We start from the raw sequence: 20,601 nt of genomic DNA, 5'->3' as shown, positions 1-20,601 counted from the left end.
TATATATATACACAATGCAATACTACTCAATCATAAAAAAGAATGAAATTTTGTCATTTGCAACAACATGGATGGGCTTGGAGAGTTTTATGCTAAGTGAACTAAGTCAGACAAAGACAAATACTGTATGACATCACTTATATAAAAAATCTAAAAAATAAACTAGTGAGCATAACAAAAAAAACAACCTCACAAACAGAGAACAAACTAGTGGTTACCAATTGGGAGAGGGAAGTGCAAGGGACAAAACAGGGGTAGGGGACTCAGAGGTACAAACTACTATGTATTAAATGAGCTACAAGAATACATTGTGGAGCACAGGGGGGAATCAACCCAGTCTTCTAAACTGAGTGACAATATTCAGAGGCATGTCACTGGTACTTAGCAGCACAGTAAAAATGATTCAAGTAAATGTTAATCTCTGTTCTTTTGTTATCATTCAAAAAACATCTAAGCTAGAACTCAGATCTTTGAAATCTCAAATGGTTTAAGAATTCTTGTCCACATAAATTTTATGGCTGGATTATGGAATTATGCTAGCCTCCTTAACAAGATTATTCAAAATTCTACTCTATAAAAAGATAATACTATTGCCAACATTTAATTTTTCCTAAATTGGTGATTCTGCTGCTCCATCTACAACTGTCACTTAGTTCGAGTCCTTTCCTAAGCTACCACACACTAGTGGGGCAGTTGGCTGGAGTTATGCTGCAGCAAGCAGACAAATAAAGTGAAGTTAGCTGGAACTGAACCAATGGTCACTTTGCAAGGACACTTGAACTTTGAAGCACTTTGTAAACTGCTGGTTATTTCTAATAATATTCCTGTTAAGTTTCGGTATTTAGCCATTCAATATATTTCACTGCCAACTACATGTCACCTTAAAAACAAGAAAAGTGCAAGATATTTCCCTGATTTAAAAAAAAAATCATAAATCTAGTCCAATTCTTTTTAAGTATAAACAACTCTTACCAAAGGGGGTTAGGGCTCAACTTAATAAAACTGGGAGGTGCTTCTCATAGCAGCTAACCTGGCACCAGTCATTTGGGAACCACAGCTTTAAGTTCTAGAATCTTAAACTTTTTAAGATCACCAAATCCAAACCTTATTTCACAAGTGAGATTTTAAATTAAGGGTTTTGGTCTGTATCATAATAGCTAATTCTTACACTTTACTATGAACGAGATACTGTTCTAAGCCTTTTACACTTATTTACTCCTTTAATCCTCACAACAAACCACAGTGAGGTCAACTAATTTGCCCAAGGTCACACAACTATTAAGCTACAAAGCCAGAATTCAAATCCAAACAGGTCCAGAATCTATACTCTTAAATCAACCAGGCTCTATTGCTTCTCTACAAGGTGGTTTAAATCCAGGTGTGCCTCTTCCACCACATTAGAAGTCTCAGAGTTCCAACCTGAGAAACTTAATTATTTTCCATACGTCCCTTTTCCCAATCCCACCATCGCAGGTGAATTGCAAACCTGTGGCTCTTAAAAGTTCTTCCTGTCTGAAACCTGAAGTTAAAAAAAAAATTTATCCAAAATAGGTAGCTTCCCTACAAAAGATGCAGTGGCCAGTCAGAAAACAACTCATGTTCCTCCTTGATTTAATACCTGAGATGCCTAAAAACTTAGTAAGAAAATGAGCTAGCAACTTTTTCTGAGAAAGGTAAACATCTACCATATTTTCCTGATGCCTAGTGATGAAGCTAAGAACAAGGACGGCCCTGTCTTTTTTCCCAGATGTCTCCAACTTACTTGAGAAGGGAGACTCTAAGTTTATGCCTCTAAAGGCAGGTGAGATATGGGTGAAGGGAAACAGGGATGAAAGAGGGTATGCTCCATTTCTCCACAGTGGGGAGGCTAAGACTTCAGCTCTCCGTATTATAAGTTGGAACCAGCACTGCACACCATTTCTGCCTTGGCCAGCTTCAGTACCTCTGCTGCAGAGAGGTGGTTACGTGGCGCTTGGAGACATTTCCTCCGGCCTGGAGAGGTGGCAGCCCCGTCCTGCGGGAGCCCCTCGCCCAGGGCCCTGGGGCGTCCGGAGGCGATGGGACCTTCCCGGGGACCCCCGCAAAGGGCCGTCTGCCATAGTGTGGCCAGAGCCGCCGTAGCGCCACGCCTGCCTGCGCTCCCCAGCCTTTAAGACCACCCGCGCCAAACCCGCCTCCCAGCCTCCAGGGTTAGCGGCGTGCGGGGATGGGACGAGACTCTTTAGGCAAAGGCGCCCCAGGGTGGACGCAACCCTCTGTGGGCCACTCACCAAGTTGAGGGGTCCTTCCATTACTTCCATAGACCCCGGGGTAAGCGGCGGCCTGAGGAAGAGGTGCGACGGAGCCCGGGGACATGGAGGAGAACAGAAGAAAAGCGCGACGGAGCGGCGGCCACTGCTACCTCTCTCCGCGCCCAAGAGGCAGCGGCTAGCGCAAACAGAGCAACAACCACACCACTTCCTCCTCCGGCGCCGTGGGCCCGCCCCCCACGCCGCCGCCACGCACGCGTCACGACGTCACACGCCGCCAGCTCAAGGCGGGAGTGAGGACAGGGAGGTGGGGCTCAGGGAAGGCGGGGCAAGGACGGACGTACACTTCCTCGTGGGCCGGCTTTCCTCTCGCGAGAGGCTTATCTTAAAGAGTTCCCTGGCGTCGCATTAGGTGGTGCAACTTTGTAATTTAAATAAAAGTGGCTGAGTTCCGCTGGTGTCTCCCACTTCCTTCCACCCTAACTTTTCCCAAATTCCCTCTGCTTTTTCCACACTCTTTCTCTCACGTTTTCACCTTATTCTTGCACCTGATTTTTTTTTTTTTTTTCAAAAATGAGATTTGAGCTATGCCAAACAATGGACTGGACTAGAACCCGCTGGAGGGAGACAAACATGAATGATTCAGGGCTCTACCCTCAAGTTGCTAACAAACTAATGAAGAAAATAATATGGGCCGAAATTAACCATATTTAATATTTGGTTCATTTAAGAATGAGATGCTAGACCACTGTAAGGATTTTTTAAGAAACTGATTTACGCTGCAAAGGGAACAGACAGCTACGAAAGAGGCACCATGAGTTCTGCAACTTAAATTTTTTCAAGTCTTGTGAAGTTGGAAAAGGACCCCAAGCTTCAGGTGAGACCCCAGCCCTGGCTTATACCTTGATTGCAGCCTTGTGAGAAGCTGAACAGAGGACGCTTCAAAGCCTTGCCCCAATTCCTGACGAATGGAAGTTGTGAGATAATAAAATGTGTGTTGCTATAAGCCATTAAGTTTGTGGTTGTTTATTACGTGGCAAAGAAAACTATTAAGACCCCTTCATCAGGGTAAAATCCAGATGCGTTACTTTCTTGATAAACTATAACCATGTTGTCTGAAATAAAATGCACAACCTAAAAGTTGAGACTTACGTTTTATTCGGCGGACTTTCTGATGACTCAGCCCAGGGCAACATCTCAGATTACTCTAAGAGGCCGTTCCAAAGTGGCAAGGTAGAAGCCAGTATATTATGAGTTTTGGGAACAAAGACCAGGTAGTTGGTACATCAAAAAATGACTATTAATTAAAGAAAACTAGCTATCTCAAGTTAAGGAATTTAGCCCTTGTATGTATGGGAAGGTGTGAAGACCCAGGTTCACTGAAATCATTCCTTTGATATGCACCTAGCTATCTAGGGCCAGTATCCTGTTCTTTCCCATCCTGAATTCCCTCAGGGCACATGGTTGAGGGTGGCAGCAGAGGCCAGGCTATATGCTTGTCTGCATCGTTAAGTTCCCTCTGCTCACTGATGAGAATAGCAGTAGTACCTGATGAATTGATGGCCAAGGCATTTTGTTTACTGATATGGCTGGCAATATTCATTCACAACCATGAGCAGTGACTCCATGTCACCGCACTACACCCACAGTGGCTGGTTGTATAGTGGGCAAATTTGATACCACTAAAGGGAACTTCAGAAACAGCTGACAAGGAAGGGGAGTATGTTTTTGAGAGCAACTTCATCCATATCAACAAAAGATGAGACATCATAGACATACACAACCATGTCAAATGGTGACAAGGAGACTGAACCTGCCAGCCCTATTCTCTGCCACTTGCTGTCATGCTGTTGGCCTGACCAGCCACAGGCTATGAAGAGCATGCTGTTCATGGCCAGGTCATCAAAGGAAGAGGTCGCAGGCCTACCAAAGCCTTTGGAGTCATCCAGTGTGCTTCCCTTGAAGTTTGAGGAGCAGTAGCCTGCCACTATTTTTTCTTACTTGCAGGTTTGTATTCCTTCAGACACATGGAAGACTCCTTTGCTTATTAGGAAAAGCCCATTTATCTCCTGAGACAATCAGTGGAGGGTTACAGAAATCACTAGGCCATCCCAGCTGGGGACACAGTGGACATGCCCATTATTGAATCAGAGATGAGAAAACCCAAGCAGTAAGTCTCTGCTGCAACTCAGCAAGACGGGGCCAGGGGGCTGTGGGAGAACAATCAAAAGCTGCAAAGATTTTAGACTCTCTGTGGCTTACCTGGGAAATAAATTCCATGTAACAGAATCCAATCCTAAATGAACCCCCGCTGAAGGACTTGCCCCACTGGAGAGTTTCATGTAATTCTCCAGAGTATACCCCAAGGCCCAATTTCAGACATTCTTTAGGTATTATTGCCTCTAATCTCATACTGATCTACGATAATAGTCCAATTTCTTCTTGTACCCTTACTACCACAATCAAAGCACTATGATCTCCTGTGATCCTTTTTTTTTTTTAGAGAGTTTTTTGTTTGAACTGTAATCTGTCTTCCTATGGCTGCCATGCCCTGCATTTGTATAAATCACTATAATGGGGGTGTATGAACTATATGTACAATCTCTTCCTCACTATCTGTATGTAAAAATTCCCTTGACTCAGCAACCCCTATAGAAATACTAGCACAAGAAAGAAAATAAAGGTATGTGAGGATGTTCACTGGGGTTATTCTAATAGTGCTCTTCCTAGTTCCAGAACAGTTCAAACAAAACTAGAAATATCCTTTGATAGAGGTGCTGTAGAAGGGATTCCCACATCAAGTGAGAGCTTGGATTGATGACCTCAAAAATTGGCCTGGATTTAAGTGTTCAATGTACTCAGTTACAGGAAGAGGTGGGAGCAGACCCTTCCAGTCCCCTGTTCTGTCTTCTCTGCTCTATTGCTTCTCTCCCCCTAGCACAGGAGCTCCATGGAGAAGGGGATTAGGATAAGGTCTGCACCAGGAACCGTAACATGGTCTTTGAGGTGTTCGGGGCCCCTCTCTTAACTGTGCTGTGGGAAAGGGAGTCCAGTGTGCGTCCCATGCCTTCTGTGTTTACGGACCACCCAGTGAATCCACCCCAAGCACAGTCTTCTATAGTCCCCAAAGCTACAGGGCCTGCAAAAGGGACAATAACAGGAGTAGCAGCAGGAGCAGCTACGTCAGTGCTGGGCGCATGGCAGCAGCCAAGTGTGTGGGCCCAAGACAGATCAACACAGCAATGTCAGTAGTGGCCAGCAAATGCCCAGGAGGATGAAGAGCCAGCACAGTCATGGCAGAACCACCAGCATGTCCTCAGTGAGTGTTAAAGTGGTTGTGGTATGCGCTTCACTTACATCCTTGGGGGTAACTTCCAGGCGTGATGGGGGGCTATGCATGAAGGGTCACAACAGTGTGGGGTATGGGGAATTGTTCTGTGTCTTGGCAGGGTGGCAGGTATGTGGGTGCTTACTGTTGTAACTTCCCCTATTTTACCATCTCTGAGATCAGGTGATCTTACAATCACGGTCAGCAAGGTGGCAGTTATGATGAAGTTGTATTGCCTTAGAAAACCTTTAGTCAATTTCTTTCACTTATGTTTACCTTTTCACGTATGCACAAGAGTGATAAACAGCAAAACTATGTCTAAGTCTGAAGAACCAATCTCTTTAACTAAATATAAAATAAAAATTCAAGTGACAAAAACAATGGCTTAACTTCAGAGAAAACCAGTTTGCTGACATGGTTAGCATGTCAGGGAAAGTACTAACCAGGAATAGACTCATCTTCCTACTTCATCATTCCTTGGTATGAAAGGAACCTCCAAATTCATCTCCATTTCCAACTTAACCATGAACAAAGGGGGAAAACTGCCTTTAACTTTAAATGGAAACTACAGTTTTAGTTGTTTGTCTTTAAGACTGAGCATGGTGTGGAACAGAAGGTAAGCAGCATCCTACCTCAAGTTGATTCAATTGCTTTTTGTAGATTTAAATTTCTTCTTTTTCTGGAACTTTCTGATCCCCCATTTCCCATCAGCAATGGTTTAACTTTGTATAACACTTTGCAGCATTCCAGGCACTTACATGTACAGGCAGGCACTCATTCAATTCCAACAGGTTCAAATTAGTGGCTTGCCCAATGTCATAAAATTAGTAAATAGCCAAGCTAGGTCTTGAATCTAGGTCTATCTGGCTGTAAGCCCAGTACTCTTTCCACTACAAGCAGCTAAATATCTATTGGTGTGGCATCTAAGGTTGGTAATAGCAGAAATAGACTGTTAGGGTAACCCACTGTAATTACATAGGTTATTTTGGGTTTTCCTAAGTCCACAGTCCTGAGTACCAAGAGATCCAAGCTAAAAAAGGAGTTGCTATTGTTGGTAGCTCTATTCTCCTCTGGGGTAATGGCCAAGAGCTATTCACAAACCATACTGGGCAGGAACAGGCCATGTGAGGAAGGGGGGTGTGTAGCCACGAGGTCGCAGTCTCTAATTCCTTGGACTCTGAGCCAAGCTGTCCAGTTGCTTCAGCATGAGCTAGGATGAAGAGAGCCAAGTTAGGCAGGAGTCACACATTCTATTCAATGAAGTTCAACAGAGGGGAGGCCAAGGAAAGTAGAATTTCAGGGCAGGGTTCTTATCCAGTAAGCTGACACCTGGCAAAAATCGGTCAAATAAAGACAGAAAAGCAATGATTCAACCAACTTTTTTCTCAAAAGAGGGAGCAGAAGTGAGCTCTCCAGAATGCCAAATGTCCTAAAACTATATATCTGCTGCTACATCAGCAGGGCTGCCTTGATTCCATCTATAGAAAATAATAATTCAACTGTTGATCTGTGCTGGACAGACTTGAGGGAAATAATTTGAACCTATATTTTCTTTTCAGACATGTCAGAACACTCAGGCATCGCTAATCAAATCCCTTCAGCTATTATATTCACCATCTCCAATTACACAGACCTTAAACTTACAGCTCTACCTCTTGCTCCGACCCTTTGATGCAAAATGTTGGTCCACTTGGGCTTTATTTCAAACAGAGTAGTCACATATTGGGAGAGGATCAAAGGAATCATGAGATAGAAGTGGAGTTTGATTACTTTTAAACAAATGTAGGTAAGAGGAAACTTAGGAACAATGGTAGGGAAGAAATGATTGAAGTCATAGGACAGAAGTTCAATGACTGTTATTCCTTAAGTTTTCTAGGAGAGATTTGCCTCCAGCTTCCTTTTAAAATATATTTTCCACCATTGCCAAGATTCTCAAGTCCATTGTTAATCTACTCAGTCCCTCTGTATTCCATACTCCCTGCTGCCATTCCACCTAAGCACCACAAACAAGCACAGGAGACCTCTGATTGACAATCCGAGGAAACCATGTGGGAAGCAAGGGTGTAACAGAGCAGGACTCTGTGGAGTCCTCCCTGGTACAAATCCTCTCTGTCTCCCATTTCTTGTTTGTAGGAAATAGGCTTCATTCAGCCTCTTTTACCTTCCCTGAGTTCCAAAGGGCAGATTCAAACAGTAGCTGATCAGCGATGGGAGGGGATGTAGAGACAGGGAGGAACAGTCAAGAAACAATAGTGCAGCCTTGGGGCAGGGTCCTGGTTCCTCCACAAGGAAAATACATAACAATATCTTTTAGTTCTTCTGTAGGAACTAAGGCCTCGACCCCGGTGGAGGATGGCAACTTCAGGCTGAGTACAAGATTCCTGGAGCATCGCCCTATTACATGCACCACCACCTGCGGGTACAGCCCAACAAGGGCAGTCCAGGCCTGGCATGGCAGACTCAAGGTTGCCATCAAGTTACCTCTCTACCTCTTCCTTTGCTTTTATCATTAGCATACTTGGAGGGAGTAGTACATCCGTAAGGACAATTATCAGTAACAACTTACACCTCTTCCCTTTCCTTACGGACCCCAGTGCATAGATTTGAATTAATTATAGTCCTTGGTTCATGTCCAAGTACCATCAGTAGTCCATGAATGGCAGTCTTTATGTATTTGTAACTAATTTATTTACAATATAATGAATGCCCATGAATCTACCACTAGTGCAGAACAAAGCTAATATAAACATTCTTGCATGTGTGTTTCAGAGCACATATGCATTCATTTCTGCTGAGCATATTCTAGAACTAGAATTGCTGGGTCATGTGTTATGCAAATCTTCAGCTTTAGTAGATACTGTCAGTATTCCAAAATGCTTAAGCTAATTTATACTACCACCAGCAGTGAATGAAAATGCCACTTGCTATAAATTGTTGTCAATACTTAGAGTTTTTTGTCTTTCAATTTTTTTCTTTTTAATTTTAACCATTCTATTGATACGTAGTTTGTCTTACTCTATAACTCCTTAAAAGTTGCCTTGTGCTCCCATTACTTTGTACTAGTAAAGGATATGCTTCTGAAGATGTCTCTCTTAACTTCCTTTTTTTTTTTTTTTTAATATGGAACACTTCACAAATTTGCATGTCATCCTTGCACAGGGGTCATGCTAATCTTCTTTGTATCATTCCAGTTTCAGTATATGTGCTGCCGAAGCAAGCACTGTCTTAACTTCCTGATCATCAAATCTAGTGGCTTTTCTTTAATCTTTGCCCTTCATCTCTCAGTAACATCTGACACCACTGACCACCACTTTCCTCTTGAAACTCTATTTCTTTGACTTCCATGCTATTGCATTATCCTAGAAGGTACATCTTTATCCACAATTCCAAAGTCCAGTGTACCCTGAAAACAGGAAGTTTTTATATTACCTATTTGGTGGCAAAACCTATCCTGAACTATCAGGACACTATTCATAGTCCTTTATCTCACTTAGTGTTATATTCACAAAATTCACTGAAGATTTATTAATGTGTATATTTACTGTAAGATACTGGCCCAGTCTTTTTTTTTTTTTTTTTTTTTTTTTTTTTTTTGGTAATACAAAGTATAAGCACCTATTAGCTTTCTAAAATCCAGAAAATTCCAAATCCTGAAATATATCTAACTCCTAGAGTTTTGGGTAAAATTTTGTGGGCTATAGTAGAAAAAGCATAGCCCTTGGAGTCAGATAAACCTGGGTGTAAATCCCAATTTACCCAACATCTTGAAATTTCAGGGATTTTTTTTTTTCAATCTCATCTGTAAAACAGGGATTAAAATAGCTAGATGATAAGGCTGTAAACATCTTTACTTGTATTGAGACAAGAGGAGAGAGGGCAGGGCACATACATTCAAGGAATGACAGCAATTTAACACCAAAATGGTGGAAGAGGATTGAGGATTAAGTTGGTGGGAGGTTTGACTTCTAGTGGACCTTGAGCTTCATTATATGCTCATTGTAACAGCGTGATAAATGACATGCCTGCAGGCGCCATGACAGTTCCAAGGCTAACCACAAAAGGCTAAAGAATGGGTAGTGGCCAGATTCCTGGGAATCCCAGCCAGGGTAGTTGGAATGGCCCCACCTGTAGGCATGTAAAGCTACTGAGCCCATAAAAACTGGTAACACCATGCCTAGCCAGTGTGTACCTACTTTACTTTAACCTGAGCACCCAATTCCCACACTTCTTTCCTTGCCTTTCTCTTGCCTTACACTCTATGCACTATCTCTCTAAATAAATCTGCCTTTACTCAACTGTGGCTTGCACTTGAATTCCTTCCTGTGTGAAGCCAAGGATCCACACTTGGTGGGGCACGTCCCAGGAGCTCAACTGAGCCCAGGGACATGGACCTCCTCACGCCCCACATCTGCTTTTCCTGCATCAGTATGACTCACACATCTAAAACACAATGCATTGAAAATTGAGCTCATCATCTTCCCATCCCCCACCATCTGCTTCTTTGTTTCCTATCTCGGAGTGTGGCACCAACTTCCCATCCATTTGCTCAACTCAGGAACCTAAGCCGCAGCCACAGCTTATTCCTCGTTTCCCAGTCCTTTAGTCAATTCTGTGTCCTGAGAATTTCTCCATTCTGTACACTCTCCATTCCCACTACCATCTTGCCTATTTGATTGCAACAGCCCCCAACTTGTCTTCCTACCTCCAGTGTTGCCACTTTTCAGTTCACTCTCCATACTATGGCCAAAGTAATGTGATTTTGATTATGTCACTCTTTTGCTTACAGCATTCCATTGGCTTTGTGAACAAAAAATACTGTAAACCATATCAGTAAACAAAGAATGCTGAAACCATCAAGTCATGGGCAGCTACCGCCACCCCCCAGTAAAGACAAGCCTGCAGCCCAGCCTCTGCAGCCACTCACAATGGTGCACTCTGAAGGGACTCAGACTAAGAAAGGACAAGATACTGGCCCTAGATAGCTAGGTGCTTGTCAAAGGAATGAATTCAATGAGCCCAAATGTTTGCTTCCTCCCAGACACAGAAAAGCACTAAATTCTTCAACTTGAGATGCCTGCTTTTCTTTAGATAACAAGTAATCTTTTATTGTTCCAACTACCTAGTCTTTGATGTAAAGCTCCTATATATCCTAGCTCCTCCTCTCCCTCTTGGGAGCAGTCCTTCAGAGTGATCTGAGAGGCTGTCATCTGGCTCGAGTCCTCCTGCCAAACAAAACATAACTCTTAACTTTTAGGCTGCTCATTTATTTCAGTCAACAGCTTCCTATTGCCCTAAGATAAAGACCTAATTCTATCATGATTCCAAGGCCTTCCAAGGTTATCTACTTACCCTCTAGACCCATCTGGAAACTGCATAATTTGCCACATTCTCCCTTATACCCTGGTTTTGATGCAAGAAAACAGATGTGGGGCGTGAGAAGGGCCATGTCCCAGGCTTCAGTTGAGCCCCTGGGATATGCCCCGCCAAGTCTGGGTCCTAGGCTTCAGGCAGGAAAGAATTCAAGCGCAAGCCATCGTTGAGTAAAGGTAGATTTATTCAGAGAGATACATTGAAAGGCAAGAGAAAGGCCATGAGGTATGGGGGTTGGGTGCTCAGGTTAAACGCAGGTACACATTCCATAGACAGAATGTGGGCCATCTCCAAAGAGGGTGAGAGAGGCAGCCATGAGGCACTGTGTTGCTAGTTTTTATGGGCTTGGTGGCTTCATATACTAGTAAGTGGAAGGACCAGTCTAAGTAGCCTGGGGAAGGGGCTGGGATTCTCAGGAAGTTGGCCATTTCCCACTCTTTGACCTTTTGTGGTTAGCCTTGGGACGGGCATGGTGCCTGTGGGCATGTTATTTACCATGTTAATATATTACAATGAGCGTATAATAAAGCTCAAGATCTACTAGAGGTTAAATCTCTCATCATCCTGAGCCTCAAGGCCTACTGGGGGTTGAATCTGTGAACGAAAATACTGCAATGTGAGTGAAAATACTGCAACCATATTGGTAAACAAAGAATGCTGAAACCAAGTCATCAGCGGCTGCTGCCACCCCCCAGTAAAGACAAGCCTGCAGCCCAGCCTCTGCAGCCACTCACAATGGTGCACTCTGAGGGGACTCAGAATAAGAAAGGACAGGATACTGGCCCTAGATAGCTAGGTGCTTGTCAAAGGAATGAATTCAATGAGCCCAAATGTTTGCTTCCTCCGAGACACAGAAAAGCACTAAATTCTTCAACTTGAGATGCCTGCTTTTCTTTAGATAACAAGTAATCTTTTACTATTCCAACTACCTAGTCTTTGTTGTAAAGCTCCTATATATCTAGCTCCTCCCCTACCTCTTTGGAGCAGTCCCTCAGAGTGATCTGAGAGGCTGTCATCCTGGCTCGAGTCCTCCTGCCAAACAAAACATAACTCTTAACTTCTAGGCTGAGCATTTACTTCCGTTGACAGACCCTTCACCATTTTGATGTTAACTGCTGCAGCATTCTCTGGATGGCTGTGCCTCGCCCACTTTCATCCTGCCTCGGATTGGACTATGGTTTGCCTGCATTCTGAGGCACACATCTACCGAACTCTTTACTGGCTATTTCTATGCAAGCTTCAGATCTTACTTTGAATGAGACTGCTTTCTGAAAAGCTAATCTGTTTTGGTCAGAATTGTGTTCTTCCAAAATTCATATATTGGAGCCCTAACCCTCAATGTGACTACTTGGAGATAAAGTAATTAAGGTAAAATGAAGTCATTAATTGGGAAGTACTATTAAGGTAAAATGAAGTCATATGGGTAAACCCTGTGTGAAGGAAAAGCTGGGCTGGGCTGACAAGACAACTCACAAATCTAAGTATCAGAATACTGATCTGAGTTCTGCTGGACTAACTCATAAATCTAAGTTAATTAGTGTTGGTTTGCTGTTCATGTTTTTTTGTTTGTTTTGCTAGCCAGCTGGATTTTCAAAGAGATATATCTGGCTTTGAAATGTTGGTTTGCTGCCTCCCTGCCTCCACTTTCGTGATAATGATGCTGCTAAAGCTGTTCCATGCCTATTGGCCAAATACCCCAAGCTTGTACTTTACCCTATAAAACCTCATGCGCACGTCTTGGAGGTGCTCAGAGCTTCGGAGCAGAAGCCCCTCTGAGCCCACTGGCGTAATACATGTGAGTACTCCAACCCTCCGAGTGGTGCTTGTTTCTTGGCTGGCCTGTTGTTTTTTGGAGGCCCCAGCGAGATACAACCACACCAGCCCCTTGAGCCACTGGACTGGTAGCTCCAGCCGACCAGGGGACAGGACTCCGGCAGCGAACGAGGTGGCGCCGCCCAACGGTATTCCGGGTTCTCCTTCGTGACAGCAACTCGGCCCCACAGGTGGCTGGGCTACAACCAGAGCCAGACTCCATGGAGGGACGGACAGACTCACCAGGTGGCCGTCTGGACAAGGTAGGATCCCCCGGGAGGAATCAGGTCCTGTCCCAGTGGACAGAAGAGGAGGCTGATCCCCTCCTACAGGAAACAGGATATTGGTACTGGTGGGAGTATTGTTGTTAACGTGTGTGTGTGTGTGTGTGTGTGTGTGTGTGTGTGTGTGTGTGTGTGTGTGTGTGTGTGTGTGTGTGTGTGTGTGTGTATGTGAGTGAATGAGCGGCCCGTGAAGCATGCGATCAGGCCCGAGTTTGTAGCTTCACGGCATTCTGCTACGGAGTTCGAGTGAGTCCCAACCTGTGGTTCCATGGTGACCTCATACGGCTCAGGGTGGTATCGGTCCCTCAGGGTCCCAATCGGAGTCAGCGGCTTATACTGACCCGCCAAAGCTAAGAGGCACCTTCGTCCCTGCCAGGGGAGCGGCCAGGTGGACGCAACGAAAACCCTCCCTTGTCTTGTCTGCGACACGGGCAAAGAGTGGCTACACTGGGAGGGAAAAGGACATAGACAGCCAATGAGTCAACGCCCCTGTGCCCTCGGAGGCTAGGATGCTATTTCTTTGAGAAAGTCTCCTACCTGATTCTGTCACAGAACACCCAAGACTTATCGTTCCCCTACTGAACTGACCCAAGTAGTGCCCCTTTTGCCTAGCCCCAGACCCCCAGGACTCAAGTTTAGAAGACGAATTCCTTCAGGACCGGGCTCACCCGGCCTTGGAGGTCACTTTTCTAGTCCATTTGTTTTACCATCCGCCGTCAGTCCCACGCTCTTGATACGTTAGTTCAGGATATAGAGAGGATTTAATGAAGAAAGTCCCTGGAACTGCTTGAGGCCTTGAGCTCCAGAGACTCAGCTGTGACTGGAACCCAGACTCCCTGACCAAATTAGCCTTCAGACAACTCATAGACCCAGCAAGAGAGCAGTCTCTCTGGGAACTCCGGTGTTTTGAAGAGTGAAGAAGGAAAAGATATAAAGGCTACCTTCCCAAACATCTAAAGCAACAGATCTATTATCCTTAAACATCTAAAAAGAATGGGAGGCTCTAAGTCAAAACCCACCACTCTAGACTGCATGATTAAGAATTTCAAAGAGGGGTTCTCAGAAAACTATGGAGTTCGAATGACCCCTGGCAGGCTTCACAATTTGTGTGAGCTTGAATGGCCGGCCTTTGGAGTCGGGTGGAGGAACTCTGGACCTAGCAACAGTGTGAGCAGTCTAGCAAATAATCACTGGAACCCCAGGCCACCCAGGTCAATTCCCTTACATTGACTCCTGGCTGAATGTCACCCAGACTCAACTCCCATGGATTCGGTTCTGCTCAAATGGACCTGGACAATGCAAGATATTAGCAGCTCATCCAGTCCAGGCCAAAAAGACAGACAGAAAAAAGCCTATTTTCCAGGGAGACGCAGAAGACGAGATGTGCCTACCCCCTCCATATGCCCCCGGGGCACAGACACCTCCAGTCCCACTGGAGACACCACCACCCTCTGTGTCACCACCTCCCCAACCTGAGGACCCAGAGGCAGAGCCCAGCCCCCAGCCTGAGCCAGTAGGAAGGAGACTCTGGTCAGCACAAGCCGGGAAGCCAGCACCACTGGCCCTCCAAATGTCGCTGCGGGAGACACAAGGGCTGCAGCAAGTTGGGGAAGACAGGACTGTTCAGCCCGAGTACCCCGTACTCTACTACCAACCCTTTAGCACCACAGATCTTCTCAATTGGCGCCATCATACTCATTCCTACTCTGAAAAGCCGCAGGCTATGACTGACCTCGTAGAGCCTATCTTCCATTCTCACAGGCCCACCTGGGAAGATGTCCACCAGCTGCTTCTGACTCTTTTCAATATGGAGGAGAGGAGATGCATTCTCACTGAAGCACAAAAATGGCTGCAGGGCAGAGCCCCTGGGGACACAATGGATGTTGAGGTGTGGGCCATGACACATGCCCCTGACACCAGACCAGATTGGGACTTTAACACCCAAAAAGGAAGAGATGCACTGCGTGATGTACCGGGAGGCCATCCTATAAGGGCTAAGAGCGGGAGCCAAGAAGCCAACTAACATGTCTAAAACGACCACGGTGACCCAGAGGCCAGACGAAACCCCCACTGACTTCTATGAGAGACTATGTGAAGCATTCCCAGTCTACACTCCTTTTGATCCTGAGGCCCAAGAAAACCAGCGGATGATCCACGCTGCCTTCGTAGCCCAATCATACCCAGATATACACCAGAAACTCCAAAGACTGGATGGATTCGCAGGGATGAATGCTACACAGCTGCTGGAAGTAGCAAACAAAGTTTTGTAAACCGAGAACAGGAAGCCCAATGGGAGGCAGACCAGCGAATGAAGCAGAAAGCCACACTCCTTGCAGCAACCCTGGGGAAAACAAGCTTCAGCCAGAATCCTGCACCACCCCAGAAGAGGGGACCCCAACCATGGATGACCCTGGGCCGAGACCAGTGCGCATACTGCTGGGAGACAGGACACTGGAAGAACGAGTGCCCAAACAGAAAGGATGGAAAGAGGGCACCCCTCAAAAGGCCTACTTATCAGCTGAAGCCACCAGCCAGTAATTACACCAGACTGGCTGGGGTCGACTCAGAATAGGAGAGACGGGGCTCCCTGCCCTTGAGCCCCTGGGAGCCCAAGGTCAAGATGTTTATAGGGGGCCAACTAATGACTTTTATGGTAGACACAGGAGCAGAGTATTCTGTGGTGACCCAACCTGTAGCCCCCTTGACCAAGAAAAAGGCGACTATTATAGGGGCTACTGGGGACTCAACTGCCCGCCATTTCTGCCAACCACGATCCTGTCAAGTAGGGGGCCATCTAGTGACACATAAATTTTTATATTTGCCTGAATGCCCGATACCATTGTTCGGAAGAGACCTTCTATCTAAGTTGGGGGCACAAATTACCTTCATCCCTGGGAAACAGGCACATCTGACCCTACAGGGAGAGTCTATGATTCTAGCCATCTCAGTTCCCCAAAAAGAAGAGTGGCATCTGTATGAGAGCAGAGAACTCCAGGAAAATCCTAGCAAATGCCTGGAAGAGTTTCCGTTAGTCTGGGCTGAAAATGGTCCACCAGGCTTGGCACATAATCAGGCACCACTGGAGATTGACCTCAAACCTGAAGCCAGCCCGGTCAGACAGAAGCAATATCCCACGCCTCGAGAGGCCCACCTAGGAATCCAGAAGCATATACAGCGCCTCCGACAAGAGGAAATCCTAACTGAGTGCAGATCTCCTTGGAACACACTGTTGCTCCCGGTGAAGAAAGCAGAAGGAACAGACTATAGGCCAGTGCAGAACTTACGAAAAGTGAATGAAGTAGTCACTACAATACATCCAGCAGTGCCAAATCCATACACTCTTCTAGGCCTCGTTCTGGAAGCTCCCAAATGGTTTACATGCCTAGACCTTAAAGACGCTTTCTTCCGTCTTCGACTCTCACCTGTGAGCCAGCCCATATTTGCATTTGAATGGGAGGATCCCCAGACAGGAGGAAAAACTCAACCGACATGGACACGTCTCCCCCAAGGCTTTAAAAAACTTGCCCATCTTGTTCAGAGAGGCACTAGCCACAGACCTTGTAAAATTCCCTGGGGAACATTGAACTGTACTCTGCTCCAGTATGTGGATGACTTGCTGTTAACCAGCCCCAGTGAAGAGGACTGTTGGAGAGGAACTCGAGCCCTCCTAGCGTTACTCCAAACAACTGGGTACAAGGTCTCGTGGAAAAAGACCCAGATCTGCAAAAAGACAGTCAAATACCTGGGATTTATTATCTCAGAGGGACACCAAGCCCTAGGACCAGAACGAAAACAAGTTATTTGCGCCATACCCAGACCGGAAACAAAAAGAAAACTGCGAGAGTTCCTGGGCGCAGCTGGGTTTTGCCGGACCTGGATCCCCAGGTTTTCAAGAATAGCCAAGCCCCTCTACAAAGCAACTGCTGGATCAGGAAAGGAAACCCTCAAATGGGAAACTGAACAAGAAAATGCCTTTAGGCAATTAAAGGAACTACTAACCCAAGCCCCAGCACTAGGCTTACCAGATGTAACACGAAAGTTTAACCTGTTTGTACATGAAAGAGACCAAACCACTCTTGGAGTCCTGACTCAGAATGTGGGGCCACGGCAGTGCCCTGTAGCCTATTTATCTAAAAGACTGGGCCCTGTAGCATCAGGATGGCCACCCTATTTACGGGCCCTTGCTGCCACAGCCCTCCTGGTCAACAAGGCAGACAAACTCACACTGGGACAGACTTTAAATGTAAAAGTGCCCCATTCTGTGGTGGCCCTGATGAACGGCCCAGGTTACAAATGGAAAACTAACACAAGGATGACCCACTACCAGGGGCTTCTATGTGAAAATCCAAGAGTCCGTCTAGAGACTGTGCGAACCTTAAACCCAGCCACATATTTGCCTGAGGGGGAAGGGCAGCCTGACCACGACTGCGAAAAAATCATCGAAGAGGTGTATGCAAGCAGGCCTGATCTAACCGACAAGCCCCTGCAAAACCCAGACCTGGAACTTTTCACAGACGGCAGCAGTTACATGCAGGATGGACAACGGCGAGCAGGTTATGCTGTAACAACAACCCGAGAGATAAAGGCAGAGTCCCTTTCCCCAGGATGGTCTGCTCAGCGAGCAGAGATCTGGGCACTGGTCCAGGCACTGAGGGAAGGGAAAGGAAAACAAGTCAATATATACACTGATTCCAAATACGCATTTGCAACCTTGCATGTACATGGAGCCATCTATAAGGAGAGAGGGCTTTTGACTGCTGGGGAAAGGAAATCAAAAACAAAGAAATTTTACAGTTACTGGAGGCAGTATGGGATCCAAAGGAAGTGGCCGTTATTCACTGTAAGGGACACCAAAAAGGAAATGACCCTGTGAACCAGGGGAACAGGCTGGCTGATCAAACGGCAAGAGAAGCAGCTGCCTGGGAACACTCAGTAATTAAAGTTATGGCAGCCCCAGAGCTACCCACTGCCCCAGAATATAGCCACAATGAAAACAAGTGGGCACAGGCCGAACAAGGAAAGAAAGGAAACGACGGATAGTGGATCATGACGGATGGGAAGGTTTTCATCCCAGAACAACTAGCTTATCGTATAGTCCAACAACAACACGAAGCCACACATATGGGGAAAACGGCTTTGGAGGCCCTCTTAAAGTGATATTTCCTAATTTCTCATCTCCCTACTCTGTGTGCATCAGTCTCCCAACGCTGCTTGCTCTGTGCATAAAACAATCCAAAACAAGGGCTCACTGGGCCAATGGGAATACCACAATGCGGACTGCTCCCTTCAAAGATTTAGAAGTGGACTTTACTGAAGTTGGGCCCAGTAAGGGATATAAGTACCTGCTGGTTTTTGTCTGCACCTTCACAGGGTGGGTAGAGGCCTACCCCACCAGGACAGAGAAACCAAGGGAATTGACAAAGGCTCTCCCCAGGGATGTTATCCCTAGATTTGAAATGCCTACCTCCATTGGGTCTGACAATGGACCCGCCTTTGTGGCAGAAATTGTACAGCAAGTGGCAAAAGCACTGAGCATCCACTGGAATCTGCACACAGCATACTGGCCTCAAAGCTCAGGGAAGGTAGAACGAATGAACAGAACTCTAAAACAAATGATAGCTAAAATCAGCCAAGAAACCCAGCTCCCCTGGGTGGACATTTTACCCCTGGCTCTGTTGAGAATAAGATGCACCCCAAGATCTAATATTGGGTACTCTCCCTTTGAAATCCTCTATGGGTGACCGGCACCTTTAGTCAGGATGGGAAATCCCACCCCAGAAATAGGAAATTTAGGGCTCCACCAACAACTGTTGGGTCTAGGACAAGTACTACGAGAAGTTTGGGGTTCGGTAATAGAGAGAACCCCTATTTCATTAGGGGTCCAAGTGCATCTCCATAAACCAGGTGACCAAGTATGGGTAAAGGATTGGAAAAAGGAACCTCTCAAACCAACATGGAAGGGACCATATTTAGTGCCATTAACTACCTCTACAGCCGTTAAAGTTGCAGGAGTCATCCCTTGGATCCACCACTCCAGGGTTAAGAGAGCGACTTCACCTCACACAGAGGGTCCCTAGAAAATTGAGTGTGTCCCGGGAGACCTGCTTAAGATCAAGATCAAGATCAAGATCAAGAGGGACCATAAAAGGATCGACAAGTCCTGCTCTAGCCACACCCGGAAGCTGGTTAGTCAACGCACGGCCTGAAGCTTGAGGAAAGCTCAACAAAGCTGTTAAATGTATTTCTTTTGTGCTCCCTTGCCTCTTTCCTTGTTTGCTATACTAGTCTGTGTATTAGCAGTGGGGCTAGCTAGCGCCGCCCCACCTGACTGGAACATAGGCCACAGAATTCTGATAGCTATTTTATACCTTGTCATAATTAGTGTCATCACTGCAGCATCATGCCTAAGATAATCATAAGGCTGATGTTACTGATGCTAATGCCCTCACTCTCCTTTGCTGTACAATGCACCTGCAAGGAACTGGGTGACAGGTGGTCCATGTACCGACCTGTATTTTCAGCTTATACTTATCAGCCGAGTTGATGCTATGACTCCGCTTCAGAGTGCACATATCAGGGCAAATCCTACTGGATTGGCACAGTTAAGGCTTATTATGTATCTGGCATCAAGTGCTATGGCACACCCGGCAAGCTAGTGTGCTGGACGAACCAAACACATTATGGGCTAAATAATGAATGAGGGGTACAGGATCAGGCACGCCAGCAAGCAGTCCAGAGACAACACCAAAAGTTATTACCTACCCAGAAGCCAATAAAGCTTCCATCTTTAGCCGAGCCTCGGGATCTGGATCCACAAATAAATGGGCTGTTAGCCGCAGTCCATGGGATTCTCAATCATTCCAATCCAGACCTGGCTAAAGATTGCTGGCTATGCTTGCGTCCTAGCTGCAGTCCATGGGATTCTCAATCATTCCAATCCAGATCTGGCTAAAGACGGCTGGCTATGCTTGTGTCCCGGCCCCATCCAGCACCTGGCTTTACCTCTGATAAACCTCACTAAGACTTTCACCACGACTAATAGCGATGCTGTCTCTACCACTAGGAATTCCAGGCTAAACTGGGTACAACTCGCCTACAAGGCACCAAAATGTTATTTCAATAATGAAACTAATCCTTTAGAGGGCAATCTAACTATAAATCAATGTATTAAAACCTCTCACTGTATGGGTCTAGGGTGCCAACCCACACAAGGATGGTGTTCTAATAACGGGACTTATTTTGTGTGTGGTGAATTTGCCTTCCGGTGCCTCCCCGCTGGATGGGCAGGGTTATGTGCCTTGGCTTATCTCACTCCCCGAATGGACATTATGCCTAATAATCAAAGCCTGCCTATCCCTGTCATAACTCACCAGCATCCACAGAGAGTGAAACGAGCTATACAGTTGATCCCCTTGCTAGTGGGGCTCAGAACAGCAACAGGGGTGGGCACAGGAATTGGTGGCATCGCCTCTTCCTCTTATTACTATTCTCAGCTTACAGGTGAGTTCAGCCACGATCTCCAACGAATAGCAGAAACCCTGGGAACTCTGCAAAATCA

General features: G+C 45.9%; 1 protein-coding gene, 1 long non-coding RNA gene and 1 other non-coding gene across 4 annotated transcripts in view; 1 reads left to right on the top strand and 2 right to left on the bottom strand.

Annotated features, from left to right (window-relative positions):
* Window positions 1-2,497, bottom strand: part of NRBF2 (nuclear receptor binding factor 2) — a 29,706-nt gene extending 27,209 nt beyond the window's left edge. Inside the window, exon 1 of one of the 2 annotated variants that reach the window (XM_032491490.1) lies at window positions 2,271-2,497. In XM_032491490.1, coding sequence (XP_032347381.1) covers window positions 2,271-2,355 — 85 coding nt within the window. In that variant the 5' untranslated portion in view covers window positions 2,356-2,497. The remainder of the gene's footprint in view (window positions 1-2,270) is intronic. The other variant, XM_006175974.2, reaches the window with a different exon arrangement.
* A 2,469-nt stretch (window positions 2,498-4,966) lies between these two features.
* LOC116667361 lies at window positions 4,967-18,947 on the top strand. Its single transcript, XR_004324248.1, has 3 exons — window positions 4,967-4,978; window positions 8,036-8,042; window positions 18,870-18,947. It is a non-coding gene; the product is annotated as an uncharacterized LOC116667361 (long non-coding RNA).
* Window positions 8,692-8,798, bottom strand: LOC116667406. Its single transcript, XR_004324289.1, has one exon. It is a non-coding gene; the product is annotated as a U6 spliceosomal RNA (small nuclear RNA).
* Window positions 18,948-20,601: the final 1,654 nt, after the last annotated feature.

Source organism: Camelus ferus, chromosome 11, assembly GCF_009834535.1.
Source record: "Camelus ferus isolate YT-003-E chromosome 11, BCGSAC_Cfer_1.0, whole genome shotgun sequence".
NCBI classification, from domain to species: Eukaryota; Metazoa; Chordata; class Mammalia; order Artiodactyla; family Camelidae; genus Camelus; species Camelus ferus.
This window is presented reverse-complemented; position numbering and strand designations above follow the sequence as displayed.